Raw genomic sequence first — 18,632 nt, 5'->3', positions numbered from 1 at the left:
AAAAGAACGAATATTTAACCCATTTCTTTTTTCAACTTATTTATGTATTTCGGTTGCTCGTACAACATTTAAAAATAATAAATTTTAAACTTTGCTATCGACTAAAAAATCTTTCTGTTAAATTTAGAAAGAAATATTTGAATTTTAAATAGACAGAACTTGAATGAAGCAATCTATATACTACTAAAAGTCAAGTTTGTTTACATGTTTGAATATTTATTTGTTTGCCTGATCGAAAATTGTGATATGTTCGACTCTATCTGGAAAGCTGTAAAATGGTATGCAGGTAGAGAATAATTTTTTAATGCAGACAGACTGTTGATCACAAATTTATTTAAAGACGTTAATTAATTAATTGATTTATTCATATGCAGATTAACCCATTTTTTTAAAAAATATTTGAAAAGCCACTAGACTCGGCGGGACCGTGACGTCACAGGTTTTTGTTTACTCTTTAGTACAATAAAATGGCGGCGTCTATCGAAGAAAATTGTGTTCCCATTCACAAGTTTAACGCGTTCTAAATCTAATTTTCTGTCGGTCATAACTTTAACAATACGTCCGTTTTCTGTATTTATTACGTTCCAACACTTATATCAATGTTCAACTGTCTTTTTCATTTAGTTTTACAATAAATTTCTCTAGATCTAAAGATCAGCTATCGAAGGAAATTTATGAATCTAGCCTAGATCTAGATCTAGATCTAGCCTAGATGTAGGTCACTAGGTTTCTATGTAAATTCTAGATCTAGACTTAATGTAAATTCTACATCTAGAATCTATTTCAGGCCTTAATTATTTTATATAAATCTTTGTTTGGCTTATTTAAGATAAAATTTAATTTGAAAGTTAGTACTACTAGACTTATTTTTAGATCTAGATCTAGAATCTATACGCCGTAAATCAAGTTGCATAAGGAGATACATAGTATAGTATAAAAATTCACTTGTGACGTCACGAGTAAATAGCTAAAATGGTAGCGTAGTCAGCTCTCACGCAGGAGGCACGGGTTCTAGACCAATATGTCAATGAAATTTTTTTTTTCAATTTTTTTTTTTAGATGTGAATGATAACGTTGCCTATCTGAACTTGGCAAGATACAGGGCAGGTGAAGTAGAGTTCATCTGTTTCTTTGTCCTAAGCATATGAAAGGATAGTGTGGTCAGATACATGCTCGGCTGGAATTGTTTTTTAAACGATAAAAACATGTTGTCTGAGACTTGGCAGGACACTGGGCAGGTGAAGTAGAGTTGAGTAGGTCACCTGTGACGTCAGTTTATGAAGGGATAGTCCGAAATCGGTGTTTTCGGTGTTTTTAAAAGATAAAAAACATATATTTGAATGTGTGGTCTGTTTTTTGTGACGATAAGTGACACTGCAGTAGCGTACCGAGGAGGGGGGGGAACGGTAGGGGAGGGGAGGCGGGGGGGTGGGGAGGGGAGGGGAGGGGAGGCGGGGGGTGGGGAGGGGAGGGGAGGCGGGGGGTGGGGGGGGGGGAAGGGGAGGCGGGGGGTGGGGAGGGGGAAGGGGGGGGCATATGTTGGGGCGCCAAAATGGTTTGGAAAAATAAATTGATAGGTTGAGGGGGGTTCAAATCGAAAGTTTGAGTGGGGGGGGGTGCACATCAAAAGTTTGAGGGGGGGGGTTCAAATCGAAAACTTTGTCCCCGGGCGCCGGGAAGGGTCGCTATGCCTCTGAGTGACAGACGTGATGTTTTTTGATGGATGACCCCCGAAACCCACAGTTATCCAACGGATGACGGGTATTCTAGTTCATTTTAAATGCTTACCTCCAGTTTTCGGTCTAAATGAGAGATAACAAATGTTTTATAAGCATCACGGATAACTTAATGGTTGAAAGATCGGAGTGAAGAAATATATTCACAATAATTTAAGCAGAGATGTTATGTTAAATAAATGGCCGTGTTTTAGATAAATTATGTGGAACTGTTAAGCTATATATAGACGAGATAAATACATTATGTAGAGATAGTAAGCTAAATAAGGAGCCGAAGTGTGAAATCTTTTGTAAAAGAAAATCAAAGAAACATAGATGACATTATTGTAAAACTTGTTTGAAATTCGCTGCTATTTTATAATTTTTGAATAAGACAAGGTGTTCTTTCAGTGTCTGCTAGAAGTTGACTTTCAGAAATTTTTCTCCGGGAGGGGGGGGGGGGGCACTTGATATTTTCGGGGAAGGCGGTCTAAATTTTCCGGAGGGGGGTGGGAGACACTCGTAAGAAACTCTGCTAGTGAGACCATCGCTATGTCAAATGGTGAAACCTTCTAAGTAAAACATTGAAAATTTTCTGAGTTAAATAATGAGACTATCCCAATCCCATTCAAACATGAGACCATTTGAGTCCAATAGTGAGACCATGTGAGTCCAATGGTGAGACCATTTAAGACAGTGATACCATCTAAGACAGCGAGACCATCGTTGAGTCAATAATACCATCTGAGTCACATAGTGAGACCTGTCACTAATAGTGAGATCGTCTTGTGTGACAAATAGAGAATTACCTCCATGATTATACACGTCCGACCTGTATGTAATCCCCCCCCCCCCACCCCACACACACCTGTCTGCAGGAGTGAGACTAAATTATGAAAATACATTTGCACTCGTTCCCTTGTAGTTAGCCGCTCACGTAGCCCCGGGCATCGCTCACATAACGGACGATTTACTGAGCCCCGTAATCTCGCAGGCAGGGGTGGGGGTGGGCTGAATTCGATCCCCGGCCTCCAGAAGTTATCAGCTTCTCCCCCGGTACGGCAGAACCCCCTGACGTCACTTATCATTCTTCACGTGGTTCTCGGCAGAAAATGAACAGAATATATTTTGATTCGTTTCCCGGAGGTCGGTTCTACTTTTCACTTAAATTCAATATCATTTATGGTGTGGTGATTTAATATAAAAAAATATGTGAATTATGTTTACCGGACGCTATATAAAGAGAAAAAAGTTGAGTAGAACTACACTATGAGATGAAGACGGAATGTCCACTTCAAGAGAATTGTTTACACAATTTTAGGACGGGCGATTAAAAATAGGATGTCTAAATCATAATGAGGAATGTTCTATTCGTATTTCGTGTACTTTTGCCGCCTCTAATTTTTGTCAACATTTCTATGTCACGTCCATCAGGCCAACAGAGTGTTAGAGATTATTCTACTAATTTCACGTGGGACGCTATACCAATTAGTCAGACTTTGGATAGCAATACTTTACATTTTAATTCAGTTCATGGTACGAGCATTCCGAAAAGCAGAGAAAGTATTAGTAAATTAAACAAATTATTGAAACCTTTTGAGACAAATAATGACAAAGAGAAAGTAGAAAATCATCGTGAGTTAAAAACTAGAAGCAGAATCAGAAGATCGAATAATGAAACAAAACTGTGGATGGGATATAAACTACGCTCACCATCGGCAGTACCGCCGGAATATATGCTGCACCTGTATCAGCTTTTGGAGGGGACCAACTACCAACTTCTGCAGGATACAGTCGTCTTGAGCTTTGTCAACATTCACGATGGCGGTAAGTTTTCTCATCGATAAAGCAACTGTTTGGGTTGATTTTCAAAGTGTCAACTGGTTTGTATAAAAAGCCACGAATTATTTATAATTTAAAAAATACTCTTTACAACCTGACCGTCCTTAAAACAGGTGAAGTAGAGTTCACTTTTTTCTGTGACCTCTGTATTTGACGTGATAGTGCGGCCGCATTTAAATTTTATTTTTCATAACTTGAGTCAGGTACCCAATAAAGCTGGGTGGACTCAGAGACGCCCAACGGACAAGAGACGTTCAGGTTAGCAGTCGAATTATGTTGGGATAATAACAAATATTTTAAGGCAACTATTCTTACTTCTTAAAGTTTTTACTATCAACTGCTTAAAAATTCAGTAGCGCATGTAAATTTAAAGAACAACAACAACAAAAAAAAAAAAAAAAAAAACAACTGACAAACATTTTTGTATAGAACTTTCGCCGTTTAAACATAAAATAATCGTATAAACTTTTTATTTTCCAAAAACAACATTAATGAACGTCAAATATCACATAAAGCCACACTTCAAGTTTCTAAGAGAGAATAGAAAAACTGAAGAAAAAACCACGTGCGCAATACGGATGCGCATTTCAGCTCGGTGAAACTGTCAAGTTGTGTTGAATTCAGCAAGAGATATCTTTGTCCGCAGCCATAAATAAACTGGCCATTAACTTCAGATTTTGTGGAAAATTGGATGACACCACAACTGATATGTCGTCATTTTAGTTTTAGAAAAAAAAATTATCCCTCGCAAAAGATATCCCATGAGCTTAATTTTTTTCCCCATTTTTTAAGCAATAGTTTTTATTACTTCCTCATCCGGTCTTAAAAATATTTTTGAGAAGTTTCCTCAACATGCGAAAATTATTTTTAATTCAATTTCATCTGTGCTTTCTAAATAGCTAAACATTAAGTAGGCATGGTTATTTTTAATTCGTTAAGCTGAAACAGTGTGGGAGTTGGTCAAACTACGGTTTTTAGTTTTTCCAGTTTTTGCTCAGCGTCTAGCAAGTTTTTAAGGGTATCCTTAAAATTCTATTTACTAGCGCCTGTCGCTGTAAGACTCCCTTATCAAAACACATAATTCAGTATACTTAAGTCTATTCGGTAGCACCACAAAGTGAATTTAAATAAAAAAGGTATAGTTTGGACGTAGCATTCGGCTAAAGATTTCTCTAAAAGTTTGTGTAGTTGGTGGCAGCTTGCGTGGTATAGGACTGGACATAGGAGATGTTAGAGAAAATGCGAGACCTTGCGCCAACAATCACTGCTCCTAAAATTCTACCAGAATTCAACTAACTGATGCTGAATAACTCGCTCAATCACTTATTTATTTTTTGGAATTTTTTTTGAAGCAGGTCACAATGTCCATTGCGTGTGGGAGGGGAATTGTGTGATCACAGTTTTTAACTCAAATTAGAACCCTAAACTTTTGCAGATTAGTGTACCCCCAGAGCTTTTGAATATCTAATTTTCATTGTAAAATTGGTCATTAAAATGTGTAGATTACAGAAAAAAACTTTTTTTTTTAGTCATGAAGGATGTCTATTTCAAAACCGCAGCTGAGGAAAAATAGCCTAAATGAAGCATTAATTGTATTTGAACTTAAAAAGTTTCCCTTTCAAACCTGACGGTCTATGAGGCAAGTGAAGTAGAGTTCACTTGTTTCATTTGAACTTAAGAATCCACTAAATAATTTAATTTAAATATATATTTTTTCGCGGTTGTTATTGGCCCTTTTTACGCTTTATTAATATAGATTAGGTCTTGCTTATACTTTTTTTTTTGCTCTTGTGACTTCATTAAAACCCATTTTGTTTTTGTGATTTTATTTTGTAAGAAAAGTGTTTTGAGAACTTCCATTTATGCCCCCCCCCCTCTTTTCAGCGAATCCTAGGAATATTCTTTTACACTAGTTGTTCTTCTAACTACATCAGCACTCGGTCCGTTGCTCTTGCAACTAAATCACAACTCCGTTGTAATTTTTCAACTCCCCCCTACATCATGACGCAACCCGGGGTTCATGAAATAAAATATCGCGAGGTCCACACATTAAGCCGAGTGCACAATAAATTTGCGAGGCATCTAAAAGTAAAACACATTAGCTGTACATCATCAACGGGAGTAGGGTGTCATCTTATCGTCGGCTTGAGCTGTTTAGTGTGCAGGTGGCGCTGGCATACAATTTTAGCCAGCTCGCGGTATGTTGGGCGTATCGCTGAAGTTCAAACGTGCTGTCAAAATGGCTGTCACTGCTTGCGTCAAACGCTCAATATAGATTTGTATTTCAAGCTGCATTTTCAACAATTATGTAAAAAAAATCACTTTATTATGATTTTAGACAAACCGAACTTGTTAAGCGAGTTAATAATTAATGCTAATGGCAGTGCAGGTGTTGATGGAAATCTTGAAGATGAATCCGCTGGGGATTTAGCAAATTGTGGAGAGTTAAAGCACACATTTGCAGCAATGCGAGTAAACTCTTGCAGCCTAGTTATTTGTGGGCAGTTAATATTGTTGGCTATTACAAAAGAGCCGATGACGCTCTGCAACTGTCGAATCATAAATATTGCAACTTCATCAAAAGTTACATACAAAAAAACTTTTTAAATTTCGAAGTCAATAAAAATGTGCTTTTTAAAAATAAAAAATTAATTTAAAAAAAATACACAAAACACCTGCAAGTAAGTATTGTCTTTGAGTACTAACTTCGACGGGTGTTGGGTTGGTCGTAATTGATTAGTTTTAATCATTTGTAATCAAATTAATTGGCCAAAACTTACATTTTTACGTCATAGATTCCTTTGTTTGTTTTTTTGTGAAAAAGGTTTATTAAATTTGAAATTTCCTTATTTTTTCAGGTGAAGATTCTGTCCAAGAGGCACCATACAAACAGAGCCTCGTCTTCAACGTGTCCCTTGACGTTAGTGAGCAGGTCATCCAGTACGCCGAGCTACGTTTGTTTTTCGTTGTAAGGAACAATAACTCGAGCAAGGATCAGGTCACAGCACACGGCCACAATCAAGTCAGCATCTCGGAAGTTCTTGTCGAGGGCAGTCCCAGGGTACAACTAATAACAACGAAAAACATTAGTAACACAAACGCCACTTGGGAAAGTTTTAACATAACCTCAGCTGTTCAGGCGTGGCGTGTGTCTGGTCCCAGAGTTTTGGAAGTGACAATTGACAATGTTAATGCAAGTGACAATAACGTGGCAGAAGTCTTCCTTGAAAACGTTGACGGCAAAGAACCCTTGCTGGTTGTGTTTTCCAAGAAACACAGCAGACGAAAGTCTGCTCACCATTCACTAGAAAAAAGAGATGCGAGCAATGAACAGCGAGGACCTTTAGAAGAGGTTGTGTTTCTCCAGAATCCAAACGTCACAAGCGCCGCCACAAATGCGAGCCTCTACTTCCAAGGTCTGCTGAACGCTGTCGCCTCGATGCAAACATACGACGATGGACTTTCATCGCCGGAGGCCGCGGAAGATGATATCAGCGACAACGAAAATCAACTTTTCCACGATTTGGAAGAGTTTGACGACATGACCACCGATGAGTTCAGTATTTTAAATTTAACATTCCAAAACCAGGAGCTTCTAACAGAGCTCGCGTCTAGAAAAAAGAAACTCCAGAGTCTCCAGAATCTGGCGGATTCTTCGGGGTTCGGCTCAGACCCTTTGATGGCTGATGATGGCAGTGAACGTCCCAGTGACAATGTCAAGGCCAGACAATTTGTCAGTGGCGAGTCCTTCACCTCGAAATTACCAAGTTCAAACGATGACGCGGATGACGAGAATATCGATGAACTGAAAGTTCGAAATGTCAGAAGGGAGACAAAAAAGCGATATAGAAGACATCTGGACAGTTTATTTCAGGGTCTGGACGGGAGGGTCCATCCGCGCTACAGGAGGAGCAAGAAGAAGCGAAACTTTTGCAGACGAGAAGAAATGTTGGTTGATTTTCAAAGCATCAAGTACGACATGGTCATCATATACCCAATCTCCTACCAGGTGGGTCAAAATTTATTTTTAACTACTAGACTAGCCTAAGATTTATTGCCTAATATCATTCACCCAATATCTTTCCAAGTCGATCAGAAATATTTTTAACTACTAGAATAGCTGATTTATTTTCTTGCATCATTTACCCTATATCCTCTCAGGTGGGTCAGAACTATTTTTAACTGCTAGACTAGAAAAGATTTATGTTCTAACATGAACCCATTTTAAACCTCAGATTTATTTTTCGCAGTTATCTTAACGGAATCAGCGTAAAAATAATTTATTCTTAAAGAGGTATAATAAATTAAATCGTTATACACCAAATCGGAACCAGAATTAGCGCATTCCATTTATTATTTTACTATAGCTGTTAACCATTTAATTCATAGACCTATTTATTTATCACCAGCGGGTGTGACCTCGAGTTGTAGCCTTCAACACATCGCGAAAGAATGCAGCGAGCGGGGGTGGTGCTATCTTGTTCTCACGCCTATTAGAACATTATTTTTAAACACCCAACTATACGTTTGTTCGCTTCTTGAAAAAAAAGTAAAAAAAGGTTTTTTTTTTTTTTTTTAAAAAGCAGCACACGTATGATATCAACATAAATATTTTAGATACCCCTAACAGCGTTCGTGATTTTGAAATGTGTCTTCCCTCGTGGGTTGTCGAAGCCTCAATTGGCCAGAGAGTTCTGTTGACTAGCTATTACTTGTATTATCTTAATTTGAATCTTAAACGCCAAGCCGGCAACGGCTGATAAGTCGAGGAAAAAATATTTATGGACATCAAAATAACCATAAGCAATTCTAACCAGTGCAAATTCACCGGATAGGCATTCTTTGAAAAACCATTGAAAAGTGAGTGATGTTATTTAGTGCCATATATATATATATATATCAGTGGCGTAGCGAGGTCGGGTGTCACCCGGTGCGGCACTTAATGGTGTCACCCCCCCAGAGGCATAGAGACCCTTCCCAGGGACAAACTTTCAAATTTTCGATTTGCACCCCCCCCCCTCAAACTTTCGATTTGCACCCCCCCCCTCGAGTTTTCGATTTGCACCCCCCCCCCCCTCAAACTTTCGATTTGCACCCCCCCCTCGAGTTTTTCTCTATATATTTTGCTATTTTTTTGGCTTGGTGTCACCCCCCTAAATGGTGTCACCCGGTGCGGTCCGCACCCCCCGCCCCCCCCCTCGCTACGCCCCTGATATATATATATATATATATATATATATATATATATATATATATATATATATATATATATATATATATATATATATATATATATATATATATATATATATATATATAAGCTATAAATGTCGGTACAAGCATATATTATAGATTAAGGTGGGGGTTGTTCAGACAAACAGTAGTTTATAATTTTAAAACATGAGCAAGAAAAATATGTTCTGATCGAGTGTTCAGAAAGCTGGATTTTAGTGGTATCAATTTTGTTTGATCGTATGACATATTTTTGGTGGGGTGGGGGGGGGGCGAAACATATCGACCACAATTGAAAATAAAAATGTATGTCTATTAGAATGGTTGTTGTCTTAGGAAAAAAAAGCCTCACAATATCAGCCGGCATTCCCACCGTGTTCTTTGGGTTACTGAAGAATTAGCAGACGGCTCTGAAGTTAACTTCTGACATTATGTCATGTTACCATACACGGTAGAGTGGATGTAGTAACAAAGGTAGAGGGGTGGAGTGGCTTGTATCATATTCACAGTATACCTAGTGCAGAAGTTAGAATATCATAGCCTCGTTAACTATTTCCGAAGACACCAAATAATTTGAAATTGAAAGTTGGGCTTTTTTTTGTAACTCATTTTAGATCAATTTATAAGTTTACTTATAAACTTATCGTAATCAATATCTGGATATAAATCTAGATATTTAATTAGTCATTGCAATAACATTTAAATTTAATCGTTACAATGTACACTTTTCAAAAGTTAAATAGGCCTAACGTGTGATAGTGAACAATTAGCTGAGCTGATATTAACGGGGGGCGGGGGGGGGGGGGGTATATAAATTCCATTTCGTTCGGGGAGGGGGGTAGACTTTTTTCTGGGAGGGGGAGGAAGCCGGCCCCCCCCCCCCCCCGCCCCCGAAGAGATGCCTAGAAGAAACACTGGTTCGGACAACACTGAATGACACCTTTATGGGGGGGGGGGGGGGTTGACACCACAAGGTGCCGCACCGGGTGACACCCGACCGACCTAACGACGCCACTGCACCATGTATCGACTTCATACAGTACATTTAACCTCGAATTTAATAAATAAATAAACCGGGAGTGATCTCCCCTAAACTTTCTCTAATATTCTTATATAACTCGGAATATAGACATGATTTTTAATTACTTAAACTTTTAAAAATAGAATAGAATCTCGTAGAAAAAAGAATTGCGCACAAAGCGAACGCCAAAACAAAATGTGCATAATAGTGCGCAATATTATTAGTACTTTTTAAATTTACATGCGTTTTTTGAGAAATCGGAAATAGCGTAAATTAGTAATTCCGGTCAACGGAAATTACTCAAAATTTGATAGAAGGTAGAGAATTAGATCTTTTACTTACATGTTAAATTTCATTTATCTATCTGAAATAGTACTCAAGTTATAGGCTTTTGAAAAATTCAAAGTAGAAAAAGTACCACTTCCGGTTAAAAAGTGTTTTTTTCCAGAGCCTTCCCCCTTAAGAAGTTTTTCCCTTTTAAGCTCTACTGCATTTAAAAAGAATGTTATGCGAGTTTTAAAAAAAATCTATTCTGTTATCAAGTCTTAGAGTGTCTATGCCCAGCCTAGTTGAAAGATTAACCCGTCTAACAAATGGAGCTGTGACAGAAGCAGACGTGGAATTAAACGTTTCAGTGAATAACAAGACCCTACGCAGCTGTGGGGGAACGTATACGATACAACAATCTCAACTCTTGACCTTTCGCTAAGATAAAATGTTTGCTTCGAGCTTTTGTTTTCTGTAAGGCAATCTGTATGAAACGAACGAAACACAACGCATTATAAAGATTTAAAAAAAAAGGTGTAATTTAGCAGCTTAATTTATGGATATTTAAATTTCTGTTTAAAAATTGGAGTTTAGTGAAATTTGATCCTAGTTTTTATTCGAGAACTTATGGATTCTTCTCCAGATAAGCCCCGCCACTAATGCAAAGAGTGCACGCGCGAAAAGTTAAGCCCTGAGACTTTTTGCCAGCTCCAACATTAATGCACACAGCAACTTTAGGGGTTAGGGTTAAAGGTGACGAAATACAGACCTTTTCATGCAAATTATTGACATGTCCCAATTCCACTTACTTCAATAACATTAATATGTCATATCCCCCTTTTTATACTTATTTTAATGTGGCGGGTGTTAACTTTTTTTTGCGGGGTTTATCTTGACAAGATCTTACTGATGGCCTGAAGTATTTGGCACCCATGCCTCTACGACGAGGATAATTGCTTCTAATTTAATAAGAAAAAGGACAGGGGTGCAGGAAGAATTTTGTCAAGAGCGTTGTTTCAAACTTGAGTTTCGGAAAATTGGTTTAAACATATACAATCATCTATCAAGATACCCATAAAATAAATTAAAAAAAAAAAAGATATAAGGGCTAGGAAATGGTTCTGTAGATGTAAGAGTATATATATATATATATATATATATATATATATATATATATATATATATAGATATATAATCTAATGTATAAAGCTCAGTTCTGTATATAATGCATGTTTGTCGTTGGAATTGTATGAATTTAAGTGTTAGAAAATTATCGTGCGCATTTGTCTAAATTTATGAGCTAAAAAATTACTATTGAAAGTGTTGGGAAATAATTTTCATTTTTCAAATTATAGTAATAATTGTCGGCATGTTCATTAAACACAAGTTTTAAAAAAATATCATCTTTTACAAAAATTCTAATTATGTCTTTATTTAGTCCTATAGCACTTACTTCCCTTCGATAAATTAGGAAAACAAAATTACTTCCCTTTATAAAACCATTGCATTAGTCGAAAATAATTTACTTTTTAATTACTTTGTTTTGGTGTTGGGAAAAAAAAAATAATTACATAATTAGCGGGGATTGATCAAGTGCAAATGTTGTAGGTATTTTACGGATAAGCTTGGAGTATTAAAATTGTTCATCAAATTGAAACAGGCGCGTTCGTTTAAGTGAGTGCAAAAGACTATGAATAAGTTGGGGTACTATAGTCGTTCATTAAGCTAAAACAGGTGATTCCGCCCCGGGCGTTTATGTTCGCGTTAGTGTTTTCTTTGTGTTTAGGTGGGTTTGCGTTAGTGGTTGCGTTTTGATTTGGTTCGTTTTTGTTCTTTCTTTTTTCGTTTTTGTTTGTATTTTTTTGTTTGGGTTTGTATTTGTGTTTTTGGTTGGTTTTGCGTTTGGATTTGTTTTGTTTTCGTTTGCTTTTTCGTTGTTTTTTTTTTTTGTTGGTATTGGTGTTTGTGGTTGGGTTTGTTGTTAGGTTTTTGTTTTCGTTTGCTTTTTTGTTTGTTTTTTCTTTGTGTCTGTATTGGTGTTTGTGGTTGGGTTTGTTGTTAGGTTTTTGTTTTCGTTTGTATTTGTAATTATGTTAGCGTTATGTTTGCGTTTTCTTGTTTTGGTTGGTTGTGGTTTGGGTGGGCAATGCCGGGTTTATGATGATTACTAAACACACAGGTAATGGTCTTTAACAGAAAGGTTTTTCACAGAAGCCAGAGCAGGGCCTGGCCGGGACGGCTAGTATATATATATATATATATACTAGGCATACTGCCTAGCTTCGCTTAGGTTTTCAAAAAAGTTGAGAAATTGAATGATTAATTAATAGGTGATTGGCTGTTATGTTAAATGCTTAGGGCCTAAATTTATACAGTGGGGTACTTACTTAATATACATAAATTGATGGAATATTCGCAAACTTATTACTCGCAAGGTCATTAGAACTGAAAGGGCTTTCATAAAAATTATCAATCAAATATTATATTAAATTACTTTTGCAATTAATTTTACAATTTCAATACAATACAAAACTTAATTTATAACAAATTATCTATTTATAACAATGCTATACTTTATGATTTTTGTTTTTTCTTTAAAAAAGTATACAAAATATTTAAAAAATTGTAACATTAAAAAGTTACCTCCCCTGCTCATAGACCAAATGACCAAATCTCGTATAATAAGAATTTCACTCGCAGTCATTTTTAGCCCTCTTCGAGGGCTTTGATGCTGACCAACAGTTTTTCCATACGGCCCATTCATCTATAGAGGTGTATGCAAAAAATTAGCTAGATATACTGAGCTTAAGTACCCTAAAGTCTGCGTTGAAATGACCCTCTGTTTTTCCCATAAAATACAAAGATTATATAGGGAAATACAACTGGTCAGTTTTGACCGCTTTACGAAGTTTTCCCAGATATGCCGAGTTTTTTGTGACACCCCAAGGTGTTCTCCTACCACCTCACAAAATATCAAGGGGGGTCGTCGGAGGAAATTTTTTTTCGTAATAGAGCTCATATAAAGAGAATTTCACTCGCGGTCACTTTTTAGCCCTCGTCGAGGGCTTTGAGTGTAACCGACAGTTTTCCCTAAAGGTCAAGCCATTGACCTAGGAGCATGCAAAAAATTAGCCAGATATACTGAGCTTAAGTACCCTAAAGTCTGCGTTGAAATGACCCTCTGTTTTTCCCATAAAATACAAAGATTATATAGGGAAATACAACTGGTCAGTTTTGACCGCTTTCCGAAGTTTTCCCAGATATGCCGAGTTTTTTGTGACACCCCTAGGTGTTCTTCTACCACCTCACAAAATATCAAGGGGGGTCGTCGGAGGAAATTTTTTTTCGTAATAGAGCTCATATAAAGAGAATTTCACTCGCGGTCACTTTTTAGCCCTCGTCGAGGGCTTTGAGTGTAACCGACAGTTTTCCCTAAAGGACAATCCATTGACCTAGGAGCATGCAAAAAAATTAGTCAGATATACTGAGCTTAAGTACCCTAAAGTCTGCGTTGAAAAGACCCTCTGTTTTTCCCATAAAATACAAAGACTATAGGGAAATACAACTGGTCAGTTTTGACCGCTTTCCGAAGTTTTCCCAGATATGCCGAGTTTTTTGTGACACCCCAAGGTGTTCTCCTACCACCTCACAAAATTTCAAGGGGGGTCGTCGGAGGAATTTTTTTTTCGTAATAGAGCTCATATAAAGAGAATTTCACTCGCGGTCACATTTTAGCCCTTCTCGAGTGCTTTGAGTGTAACCGACAGTTTTCCCTAAAGGTCAAGCCATTTACCTATAAGCATGCCAAAACTGAGCCAGATGTAAAGAGGGTAAGTGCCATAAAATCCGTTTTGAAATGACCCTCTGTTTTCCCCATAAAATACAAAGATTATATAGGGAAATACGACTGGTCAGTTTTGACCCATTTCCCGATTTTTCCCGGACATGGCGAGTTTTTTGTGACACCCCAAGGCGTTCTCCTACCACCTCACAAAATATCAAGGGGGGTCGTCGGAGGAATTTTTTTTTCGTAATAGAGCTCATATAAAGAGAATTTCACTCGCGGTCACTTTTTAGCCCTCGTCGAGTGCTTTGAGTGTAACCGACAGTTTTCCCTAAAGGTCAAGCCATTTACCTATAAGCATGCCAAAACTGAGCCAGATGTAAAGAGGGTAAGTGCCATAAAATCCGTTTTGAAATGACCCTCTGTTTTCCCCATAAAATACAAAGATTATATAGGGAAATACGACTGGTCAGTTTTGACCCATTTCCCGATTTTTCCCGGACATGGCGAGTTTTTTGTGACACCCCAAGGCGTTCTCCTACCACCTCACAAAATATCAAGGGGGGTCGTCGGAGGAATTTTTTTTTCGTAATAGAGCTCATATAAAGAGAATTTCACTCGCGGTCACTTTTTAGCCCTCGTCGAGGGCTTTGAGTGTAACCGACAGATTTCCCTAAAGGTCAAGCCATTTACCTATAAGCATGCCAAAACTGAGCCAGATGTAAAGAGCGTAAGTGCCATAAAATCCGTTTTGAAATGACCCTCTGTTTTCCCCATAAAATACAAAGATTATATAGGGAAATACGACTGGTCAGTTTTGACCCATTTCCCGATTTTTCCCGGACATGGCGAGTTTTTTGTGACACCCCAAGGCGTTCTCCTACCACCTCACAAAATATCAAGGGGGGTCGTCGGAGGAATTTTTTTTTCGTAATAGAGCTCATATAAAGAGAATTTCACTCGCGGTCACTTTTTAGCCCTCGTCGAGGGCTTTGAGTATAACCGACAGATTTCCCTAAAGGTCAAGCCATTTACCTATAAGCATGCCAAAACTGAGCCAGATGTAAAGAGCGTAAGTGCCATAAAATCCGTTTTGAAATGACCCTCTGTTTTCCCCATAAAATACAAAGATTATATAGGGAAATACGACTGGTCAGTTTTGACCCATTTCCCGATTTTTCCCGGACATGGCGAGTTTTTTGTGACAACCCAAGGTGTTCTTCTACCACCTCACAAAATATCAAGGGGGGTCGTCGGAGGAATTTTTTTTTCGTAATAGAGCTCATATAATGAGAATTTCACTCGCGGTCACTTTTTAGCCCTCGTCGAGGGCTTTGAGTGTAACCGACAGTTTTCCCTAAAGGTCAAGCCATTGACCTAGGAGCATGCAAAAAATTAGCCAGATATACTGAGCTTAAGTATCCTAAAGTCTGCGTTGAAATGACCCTCTGTTTTTCCCATAAAATACAAAGATTATATAGGGAAATACAACTGGTCAGTTTTGACCCCTTTACGAAGTTTTCCCAGATATGCCGAGTTTTTTGTGACACCCCAAGGTGTTCTCCTACCACCTCACAAAATTTCAAGGGGGGTCGTCGGAGGAATTTTTTTTTCGTAATAGAGCTCATATAAAGAGAATTTCACTCGCGGTCACTTTTTAGCCCTCGTCGAGGGCTTTGAGTGTAACCGACAGTTTTCCCTAAAGGTCAAGCCATTGACCTAGGAGCATGCAAAAAATTAGCCAGATATACTGAGCTTAAGTACCCTAAAGTCTGCGTTGAAATGACCCTCTGTTTTTCCCATAAAATACAAAGATTATATAGGGAAATACAACTGGTCAGTTTTGACCCCTTTACGAAGTTTTCCCAGATATGCCGAGTTTTTTGTGACACCCCAATGTGTTCTCCTACCACCTCACAAAATTTCAAGGGGGGTCGTCGGAGGAATTTTTTTTTTCGTAATAGAGCTCATATAAAGAGAATTTCACTCGCGGTCACTTTTTAGCCCTCGTCGAGGGCTTTGAGTGTAACCGACAGTTTTCCCTAAAGGTCAAGCCATTGACCTAGGAGCATGCAAAAAATTAGCCAGATATACTGAGCTTAAGTACCCTAAAGTCTGCGTTGAAATGACCCTCTGTTTTTCCTATAAAATACAAAGATTATATAGGGAAATACAACTGGTCAGTTTTGACCCCTTTACGAAGTTTTCCCAGATATGCCGAGTTTTTTGTGACACCCCAAGGTGTTCTCCTACCACCTCACAAAATTTCAAGGGGGGTCGTCGGAGGAATTTTTTTTTCGTAATATAGCCCATATAAGGCGCCGGTCAGTCGAGGTCAGTTTTGACCCCCGCTCCGTAGACTTTTTGCCGAACCGTCACCGGCCCTCGTGTTCTATCCCCATAAGGCACCTTAGTGCCAAATTTGACGCGCCTGCGGCGCCGGGAAGTGCCCTATCGGGCACCCGACCACTTTGCTTTATATATATAGATATCTGACCGTAGCATTCAACGAATGATAGTGAAGTAGTGTATAAACACACTGGAGGAAGTAGTGCAGCTAATCTCGCGTGATCTAGCGCCGCCTACTCGCGTTTCATTCATTCATAGACTAGAGTAAGAGAGTATGCTGACTCTGTATCCCCTCCCCTACAACTTTGGCATGTTTGTAAATAACCTGTTGTGTTTTCACCTTCACATTGATTAAACTCTATTTTTATTTGTTTCTTGTTTTGCTTAAGTGCTCCTTAGAGAATGTAGATTAAATCAGGTTAGAAATGCTCAAAGCAAATATTACCGATAGCCTATACAAAATAGCAAGAAATGTCGATCTCTTTATTTTGTACGGTGTGGCAACCTCTCTCCCCGTTGGATCGTGTCAGTCTGCGAATAGTGAACACTGTTGCAGTAAACTCAAATCAATAATGAATGTTAGTTGATAAATCACCAATTTTACGCACACATTTCTTTTATGGTTTTTGACTGTCATTGTGACCCCCCCCCCCCCCTACCGAAGTCACTAAGGGATTTAACACACAGCAGATTTGGTCTTCAAGGAACATCTACAAAAAATTCCGCTAACGGATCTTTCCCCCTTTGTAGTGCGGCTTCATATAAAAACAGATAGATAGACCTTCAACGCATTCGTGCGGAACACTTGTTTATTTTGGGCTAACCCCCTAACTCCTTGTGTGTGTTAGTATTGTAATTTATATAAGCTAGCTCGGGGTGGGATTTACAATGTCATTCTCTAAATGTTAGTCAGTGATAAATACCTTATCAAATGAACTTTCAATTATGATGGTCTACTTCAGAATTTTAATTATCTCGAAGGGTCGTCCTTTTGCCTAAATAACGTCACCCTTAATCATAGTCACACTAATTAGCGTCACAATGTAGGTAGGGGTCAGGTTCGCACGGGGTGACACCAATTTGATAAACAGTAAAATTTACTGTCAAAACTACCCAGCTAAAATAGTAAAGTGTGAAATCAAAATTGTTGGAGACACCCTCAGTTACCGCACGGGTAACGCCCGACCTAGTCACGCCACTGTTCATACCCATAAATATATATGCTAAGATTTCTTACATTTTAATTATTCCAACCGCTTTCAGCTGTCCTATTTTTAAAAAAAAAATATTTCTCCCACACAAAAGTTTTTTCCTCTTGAGTCAGATCATCGACCTATTGTGTAGACATGCATGTTTCTAAATACTTAACGGAAAATGCACTGTATTATAAATTATAAAAATAGGCCTATTTTTTTTTATATTAAAATAAAAATTCTATCTTTTTTCATCCCGCAGGCATATGAATGCGTTGGGAGGTGTTTCTACCCCATCGGCCAGTACCTGACGCCGACCAAGCACGCCATCATCCAGACACTGATGCACACGACCAACCCCAAATTTGCGCGAGCCTGCTGCGTGCCCACCAAGCTGGAACCGATTTCTGTGCTGTATTCGAAAGGCGATGGGGTCATCGAATACGACTACACCTTTGAGGATATGGTGGTGGCCGAGTGTGGATGTCGTTAAGTTCTATGGAAAGACATTTACTTGTGGAGGGCTTTACTGTAGTGCACGACAGCTAAATACACTCTTATACCATTTTGTTATAGAATAAGAATGTGAAGAGCGTTGTTTCATTTAACTATGTTGTCTAGCAAAAAGGGTTCCCCATCTGAGAAGTTACACATCTTGTGCGAAAATTCAAACTGGTGATAAGTGAACTTGTTTAGAAATGTGACAGCTGTCAGCATACATTTCTAATTGAAAAAGGCAATAGAAACATGTCTATCTGCCGGTCTTTGATGTAAAATAGTTTCTAGCACTAGCAGGCTTCCTTTATATACAACAGGCATGTTTTCTTTGCGTTTATTATGATAGTTAATATTCAGTTGTAAATTAGCTTGTACATTTTACTACATCAATTGCTGTCCTGGTGTTTTGCAATCATAATCCCAAACCAAAATCTTTATGTTGAACCTTTTGTATGATTGTTGAGCAATGCTTGCTTTGAAATAAATTAGCTAAAAAAAAAAAAACTAGGACTAGTTCTATCTTAGTAAAAACCCAACCAGTGTGGAAGAGAAGTTTTTCAGTGGCACTAATTATTCAACCAAAGCTGTTGCAATGTGTTGAGATTAAAGGGCATAACTTATTTCATGAAATGTGTATTTATAACATGTATATGATAGAATGCTTGCAATAAAAACTGTACACACATTCTAGTTTTCCCTTTTAACATTGACTTTAGAAATAAAAAAAAAGA

At 38.1% G+C, this 18,632-nt stretch overlaps 1 protein-coding gene across 1 annotated transcript; it reads left to right on the top strand.

Moving 5' to 3' along the window:
• The first annotated feature begins 2,805 nt into the window (after positions 1–2,805).
• On the top strand, positions 2,806–18,617 carry LOC131955885 (dorsalin-1). Its single transcript, XM_059320223.1, has 3 exons — positions 2,806–3,542; positions 6,416–7,566; positions 17,666–18,617. The coding sequence occupies exons 1-3, from the start codon at positions 3,071–3,073 to the stop codon at positions 17,894–17,896; spliced, it is 1,854 nt and encodes a 617-aa protein (XP_059176206.1). The 5' UTR covers positions 2,806–3,070; the 3' UTR covers positions 17,897–18,617.
• The last annotated feature ends 15 nt before the right edge of the window (positions 18,618–18,632 follow it).

This window comes from Physella acuta, unplaced genomic scaffold, assembly GCF_028476545.2.
Source record: "Physella acuta isolate Inbredline_101_S28 unplaced genomic scaffold, ASM2847654v3 ptg000008l, whole genome shotgun sequence".
In the NCBI taxonomy this organism is placed as follows: Eukaryota; Metazoa; Mollusca; class Gastropoda; family Physidae; genus Physella; species Physella acuta.
This window is presented reverse-complemented; position numbering and strand designations above follow the sequence as displayed.

Bases quoted from the DNA above. Each gene is read 5' to 3' on its own strand.
- LOC131955885 (XM_059320223.1), top strand. From the start codon at position 3,071: ATGAGGAATGTTCTATTCGTATTTCGTGTACTTTTGCCGCCTCTAATT. The intron at 3,543-6,415 runs GTAAGTTTTCTC...TTATTTTTTCAG, and splicing joins TGTCAACATTCACGATGGCG to GTGAAGATTCTGTCCAAGAG. The intron at 7,567-17,665 runs GTGGGTCAAAAT...TTCATCCCGCAG, and splicing joins TATACCCAATCTCCTACCAG to GCATATGAATGCGTTGGGAG.